Source organism: Cynocephalus volans, chromosome 6 (genome assembly GCF_027409185.1).
Source record: "Cynocephalus volans isolate mCynVol1 chromosome 6, mCynVol1.pri, whole genome shotgun sequence".
Taxonomy (NCBI): Eukaryota; Metazoa; Chordata; class Mammalia; order Dermoptera; family Cynocephalidae; genus Cynocephalus; species Cynocephalus volans.
The window spans coordinates 126,168,483-126,176,270 of NC_084465.1; the positions used below are offsets into that span (position 1 = coordinate 126,168,483).

General features: G+C 45.4%; 1 protein-coding gene across 4 annotated transcripts in view; it reads right to left on the reverse strand.

Annotated features, from left to right (window-relative positions):
- The window catches only part of IL15RA (interleukin 15 receptor subunit alpha), a 36,503-nt gene extending 29,940 nt beyond the window's left edge, over positions 1-6,563 (reverse strand). For all 4 annotated transcript variants that reach the window (XM_063099508.1, XM_063099506.1, XM_063099507.1 and 1 more), the window contains exon 1: positions 6,356-6,563. In XM_063099508.1, coding sequence (XP_062955578.1) covers positions 6,356-6,443 — 88 coding nt within the window. In that variant the 5' untranslated portion in view covers positions 6,444-6,563. The remainder of the gene's footprint in view (positions 1-6,355) is intronic.
- Positions 6,564-7,788: the final 1,225 nt, after the last annotated feature.

The window sequence follows — 7,788 nt, forward strand, 5'->3', positions numbered from 1 at the left end:
GGGGAAGAACTGGCATCTTAATAATATTGAGTCTTCTCGAAACCCATAAACACAGTATCTCTCTTGATCTAGTTAAGTCTTCTGTAATTTATCTCAGAAATGTTTTACAGTTTTCAGTGTACCAGCTTTAAACATCTTTTGTCATATATATCTCTCCCCCTTTTTGATGCTCAGACAAATGATATTTTTATTTTGATTTCCTATTATTTGTTGCTAGTGTATGATCTATATATATTTTTTGTATATTGACTGTGTATTCTGCAACCTTGCTAAACTCACTTATTCTATTAGCATTTTTGGAGATTCCATAGGATTTTCTATGGAGATGATCATGTCATAGATTATTTGAGTAATTTTATGATTCCATTTTATCTCCTTTGCTGGCTTATTAACTATAACTCATTATTGTATTATTTTAGTGGTTACTTTACTGTTTATAGTTCATATCTTTACCTTATCACAGTTTACCTTCAAGTGATACTGTACTACTTCACATACATAACAAAAGAACCTTAAACACTACTTTCTTTTCTCTCTTCCTAGCTTTTGTGCTATTATCCTCATACATTTTGCTTCTACATATGTTATACACCCACACACGTTGTAATTATTTTTGCTTTAAACAGGTGACTATCTTTTATCAGCTATGGATTTAAAAAGATGTTTGCGCTGTTTCCATCATTTCTGTGTGTTTTGCACCAGGAGGGTTTTTCAGTGTCTACTCTGTCATTTTGCTGAAGAGGGAAGTTTAGCAGTGAGCATTCCATTGTGAACTGTCCTCAAGTAAAGATACATTCAGGAATAGTTGATATTTGAATGTATGAGGATATCGATATAGGGTAGCCAACCCAACCAGCTACATGTGGCCGGTCACTTTACAAAGCTAGACTGTCTCATAACTACATTGGAGATAATACATCATAACTTTGTTCCCTAGATATTCAATGTAAGCAAGTCTCGCCTTGTTTGCAATACTGTAAGCTCCTTGACAATGGTGCATGTACTCATATTTCCTATTTCTCTGGTACTCTCACAAGTCCAAGCCTGGTATACGATAGGTTATTTTCCAAAGTCAGTGACTTGTGAATACATATACTGAAATGGATGAAGTAATGGAAATGGAGTAAAGAAAGTTATGGGATTTTCAAAACTTTTAAGCAGCCAAAAAACATACACAACAAGTCTTAACGATCATTTAAATGAAGCCACCAGAATTGTGTGCGGGGCCGCACCTCTTTCTGCTTCCCAGAGCCTGTGAGTCAGACCTCTTTATCTTCCAGGTCGGTTTACAGAGCCCAGCATGAGCGAGAAGCCCTGGCCTGGTCTCATAGGCAGAGCTCACAAGTTGTCGGGTTAGCACGCCCCTCCCGTTCTTTAAGCAGAGTCGGAACCCATTGCAACGTTTTCTTCCAGTTTACTGTTCAAATGCCTGAAACATGCTAAGTGCAGTGGGACACAGAGAAGTACAAAGGTGGTCGCTGCCCTGGAGAGATCACTGCCAAGCTGATGCACCAAAAGAGCAAAGGTGGCGGGGCTCCAGGTCATTCATTTTCCTTCCTTATTTTCCTAGCTGAAATCCAACCAAGCCTACACACTTCCTTGTGGCACTCACTGTAAGCAAAGACCCAGCTCACTGCCCGAGAAGCTCATCAATTCTTTCCTTTCTCTCTCAGGCTCATTAACTGAGCTCCCCAACCCCTCTCTTTAGTGCTAGGTGAATTTCACTATAGTTCAAGTTGTTAAGTAATGATTTTTGATGGCTTGGAAGAGTTGAGTGGCTATTATAGGCTTGAAGAGCCTAGAAAAGGGAAAGAATGAATGATTCTGTACTGTCAGGGCTCAAGAGGACACCTGCCCCCTCCTGTCTCCCGTATTAAGGTGTCTTGGTTCAGGATTCATCACCACTCACTGGAACTATTGCAAAAACCTCAACTTAGCTCCTGCCTCCAGACTCTCCCGACTACAGTTTGTTCTTCACAACTGTTAACAAGAGTAGCCTTTCCACCCTGCAACTCTGGCAATGTCCCCTACCCAGAAGCCTTCATCCCTCCCCCACTGCACAGAAGGGAATCGAGTCTTTCCGAGCAGAATGCATTCAAATCACATCAATCGTGTGTAACACCGATCTGACTCCTAGAATAACTACTGAGGGATTTTGTACATTTATTCATTTAGTTACATACTATTTGACAAAACCAACTTGGCAAAAGTGATGACGCCCCTAACAAGTTAATTGAAATGATGGTTTGATTGCCTTTTTGCTCTGTATAGCTCATTTTTCATCAAATTATCTCAACTCTGTGCTGTCCAGAAAATCAGACATTTTGAAACAACCTAAATATCCAACGCTTGGGAGGTAATTGAAGCCTAACCGCAGCTCTAACAATAAAGAACTGTTTAAACAAATCGTAAAAGATTATGAAATGTACGTGTGGTATGCACAAATGCTACATGTAATGACTTTATAGAACCTTATTTTGAGCAATTTGCAAAATTTATAAAATCATGAAAACATTGCCAAAGAAATCAGCTACAACTAATTAAAGATGAATTAGAAAAATTTTAAAATTCTAGATCTTTATTGTGTTTTTTCTTTTGTATTTTTATTTATTTATTTTTCTCATTACAGCAGAAAAATAAGAAAAGGCAGACAACTACATACACACACACGTATGACCAATACATATCTTCCTGTTCAACAAATACTTTTAGATCTTCTAGTAAAAAGTGAATCACATGGTGCATACTACTTTAGTCACACACTCCTCCTGCATTAGACATTTAGGTTGATTTCAACAATTTCCATATTATGTATATTTAAGTTTTTACCTTTTTTTTTTTTTTTTTTTTTTTGCTATCAGTAGCTGCATAAAAGCAGCAATAGACAAAATTGATTTGAAATAAAAAAATAAAGTTTTGGACAAAGACCCCCAGTGTTCTGAAAAATGGCTTAAAAATACTTAAAGACACATACTTTGTGAAAACACCCTCCAAGTGCAGTAACACCATGTACAAGAAAACCAAACCAAAACTGGTGACCAGTTTAATCTTTAAAGAAATCCCTGTCGTCTCTAGCTGCTTTTGGCCAAATCACCTGCAGCCTTTCAGAATGTGAGAATCTTTAAGAAGTAAGTGACCTTTGGCCCAAGATGATGGATTCCCCTCCCAGTCAGTCCTTTTAAATAAGAATGGACTGACAACAACTTCCTGTGCCTAGTAGCACTGTAAGCCTGCATTTACAGATCAGAGACAATATTATATATTCAGCTAGTGATAAGGAATGTGCTGTTCTCTGTGATTTCTGACCAGAATCATACTACCAAGTAGCAAATTTAATAATTTGTTCCCATGATCTCTTTGTCCATCTTTACACCACACCATACTATCTTGATCACCGTAGCTTTATAAGAAAAGCCTTACAATCAGGGAGTCTTGTTCCTCCAACTCAGTTCTTTTTCAAAGTTATTTTGGCTGTATGAGGTCTTTTGCATTTACAGGTGAATTTTGGAATCAGTTTGTCAATCTCTGCAAGAAAGCCTGCTGGTATTTTGATTTGGGGAGACTTGACACCCTAACGATGTTAATGTGTCCAACACATGAGCAGGTTTACTCTCTCCCCATTGATTTAGTTTTTTAATTTCTCCAAGCGATGGCTTGTGGTTTTCAGTGTACAGGTCTTTCACCTCTTTTCTCAGATGTATCCTTGAGTACTTCATACTTTTAGATGTTATTGCAAATCATATTTTTTTTAGAATTTCGATTTCCAATTATTCATTGCCAAGGTGTATTAATATAATCTATTTTTGTATATTGGTGTTTTGTATACTGTGATCCACCCACACATGTACGGACAACTGGTGTTCAAAAGGTGTAAGTGCAGGTCAGTGAAGATCATCTTTTCAACAAACTGCGCAATAACAATTGAATGTCCATGTGCAGAAAACAAACAAGCAAACACAACCTTCAAAACATACCTCACATTATATACAAAATTAACCCAAAAAGGATCACAGACATACATGTAAACTCTAGAGTTATAAAACTTCTACAGGAACACACAGAAGAAAACTTTTGTGACCTTGGGCTGAGCAAAGAATTCATAGATATGACATCGAAAGCATAATACGTAAAAAAACATTAATTAATTGGACCTCATAAAAATTAAAAATGTCTGCTCTTCATAAGACACTGTTAAGAGAATGAAAAGACAAGCCACAGACTCTGAGAAGTATGTGCAAATCGTATACCTCATAAAGCCCTTGAATCCAGAACATATAAATAGCTCTCAAAACCCAATAATGATATAACTCAGTTTTTAGAAGGGCAAAAGACTTGAACAGATAGATACTTCACCAAAGAAGATATACACATGGCAAATAAGCACATGAAAAGATGCTCAACATCTCTAGTTATTAGGAAAATGCAAATTAAAAGTATGAGAGACCACTACATAACTATTAGAATGGATAAAATTAAAAAGACTCGCCATACCAAGTGGTGACGGGATGTGGAGGAGCTCTCCTTCACTGCTGGTGGGAATCTGAAATAGAATAACCACTCTGGGAAATGGTTTGGCAGTTTCTTTAAAGTTAAACATACACCTACCATATGATCCAGCCGCTCCACTTCTAACTAATATCATTGTTAATGATCATATCATTAACAAGTGAACGAATAATCAAAGGGTAGATAGCCAGGCAGTGGAATACTACTCAGCAACAGAAAGGAATTAACTATCAATGCAAGATACAACGTGCTTGAATCCTCAGAATAATTACTGTGCACAACAGAAGGCAGACAAGAAAGAGCACTTGCCATATGATTCTATTTATATAAAGTTCTAGAAAGTGCATAAATCAATAGTGACAGAAAACAGATGAATGGTGGCCTGGGGGACAGGGCAAGGTGGGAGGTGAGGATTTTACAGGGCGTGGGGAATCTTTTGGTAGTGATAGATATAATTACTGTCTTGATGGTGCTGATGAGTGTATGCATTTATCTCTAAACTTATCAAATTGTACAATTTAAATATATGCAGTTTATTGTCTGTCAATTATACCTCATAAGGCTGTTTTTAAAAAGCACATCAGGAGCTACTCGATGGTAGGGACAACTTTGTAAGGTGAAAGAGCACCGCTGTGTTTAGATGATGAGCGTCAGAGATCTCTGCAGAGTTCTCCTACGGCTTTAAGGTAGACACCTCATCTTGGCTGGGCTCCGAGCAAAGCCGCATTTCCCGTTGACATTGTGTAATAGAGTTGCCCGGTCGCCTGCTACCTCTGGCATCTCTTCAGGGGTCAGGCGGAACACTAGTCAGCCAGCTGGGAGGAACAGACCAAGTCACCAACTGAACTCTGCTTCTCAGATGTGGGGGAAAGCCAAGCGTCACAGTGTCACAGAAATGAAACTTCATGAGCCCCCGCTGAGCTAGGGGTTCAGACCGAGCCAGGGAGCAGCGGCCGTGGACGGAGTGGCTCTGACCAAGCCCCAGACGGACTGTCCGGTCCGGACGTAAATTATTGGGCGTTTTGTTAAAAACACACACACAGATCATGGGGTTGCTAAATCTCATGGCGAGACAACGGATGGCCTTCTGTGGGTCCTCGACCCCCACATCATAAGCACATTTTGTAAGCATGTCATTCACGCGCGTTTCTGGGGAGAGGGGTCATCAGACCCTCGAAGGGCTCCCTGACTGTCTAAAGGTTAGGAAACGTCTGCAAGGACACAGCTGGACCTTTTCTCGTCCTTCCTCTGGCTCCTGGGACAAAGCCCAGGAGTCACTCACTCGATTCTTCCCGCTGACTAGACTTACGAAACCCATATTCTTTTCGAATACACCGAGCGCCCCGCTCACCAGCTCCGTTTCTCCCCCTTTCCCGGGAGCGCACACTCCGGGCCGCCCCCTCTCCCCGCGCGCTGCGCCTGAGAACCGGGAGCTGTTTCCCGGTCCCCGGGTGTGCAACTTGCCCGACACGTTTCTCCTCCCCAGGGACACAGTCCCTACTCTGTCCTTCCAGCTGCTCACGGGCAGGGTGGCTGTACCCGGACCCTCGGGACCGCGCGCGCGGCACGGGGTGCAGGTGGGTCCCGAGAAGCGCACCAGCGCCCGCCGCGCAGTCGCACTGCCGAGCCGGGCTCCTCAGATCTGCTTTCTACCCCCGCCTCAGGAATCCCGGTCTGGCCGCTGCACTCCCTTGCGTGGGTGACCCGGGACGCGGCTGCAGCAGGACGCAGGCGGCGGCTCCCCGCACGTGTCCCTCCCGCCGGCGCGCACCGCGCTCCTTGGGGGACCGTCCAGCCCCGCGCCCCGGCCCCCACCCGCGGCCCCGCCAGGGCGCACGCCGCTTCCTACCGCGTGTCGCCGGCGGCCGGACCAGCAGCAGCAGCAGCAGCGCGGTGACCGCGTGGGCCCGGCAGCCGCTGAGCCGCCACGGGGCCATGGTCGCACGCTGGGCGGTACCCCGCCGGGAAGCCCGCCGCGAAGCCGAGGCCCGGGGGAGGTGGCGAGCGCAGCTCCAGGACCGGCTGTCCAGACAGGCGCATTCGCTTTCGCTTTTGCTTTAGCCCCCGGAGGGCTGCGGAGAGGTGCGGAGCGGTGACAGAGCCGTGACTCAGCGTCCCCACCCTGGCCGCTGTGACCCCCACGCCTCCGTCCGTGTCCCCGGAGCACCGCAGGCAGTGCGCAGCCGGGACCCAGGACCTCACCTGCACGAGCCTGGGGTACTTTTCCTCCTCTTCGCTCCTCGGCCCTGGGGACCTCGATCCATTCGGCTTAGTGTCCCCACTGCACAGGGAGTGGACAGAGCCACCGGAGAGCAAACCGTTCCCGTGCACTCAGCTGCTCCACGTCCACACTTGCGTGTCCCCTTCTCTCGCTGGTCTCCTCCAGCATCTCCGATTTCAAGTTTCTAGTTGGAACTTGCAGGTTTCTGCTCTCGGCAGTCCACGCTCGGCGTCGGTGGATGACCTTGGAGGTGTCGCCGTGGTGCGGCTGGCGCGGGCCGCAGACCGGGCGCCTGGGTGACCTGCCCGGCGCGCAGGCCCGGTGGAGGTGGCGCGGCCCTGGCCACCTGCTCGCTCCTGCGGTGGCGGCGACCCGTGCCTGCTCCGGCCCCAACCCCGCCACTTCGCCTTACCTGCCGCCGCACTTTTCCTTCCCAAGAAAATGCCAAATATTTTAGGGGCTGGGGGCGCAGGGAGGAGAATGGGGAGAGGAACCGACCCTTATTCATCTCTGCGCCTCGTCTCATTTCCTTGGACAAGTTCTCCCACTCTAGCATCCTCCTCTTTTGCGGGTGGGTTTTTTCTTTCTTGGGGTCTCAAGTCAAGCCTGACACTACCGAGAACCGGATCTGTCGCGGGAAGGCTCCAGAAGAGCATCAGAAATCCGCGGGTCTAGGTGCGGTGAGGGGACTGAAGCAAGCGACAAGCCTGGGTCTGTTGCTTCTTGTTGCGCTAGAAGGAGGCTTTTGTGAAACAACACGAGCAAAGGCTCTGTGTAAAGTCTCTATGTATAGACGTAAGTTCTTATACCCCTCCCCCGCACACACACGATGGGAAAAGGAGAGGGAACGGCTTTTCCTGTCCTTGCCCTCTTTCTCTAAAAGGTTTAAAACTGACATGACAAATGGGAAACATGCTCAGTAAAGCAGTTCAGAGGAATGGAAATCACACGTGGTCCCAACCTCTAAGTATAACCAATGTCAACACTTTGGGTGCTTCAGACTTATAAAAGCTTCTTTTGTTATGGACATTTTCAAATATCAAAAGTAGAAAGAATTATGA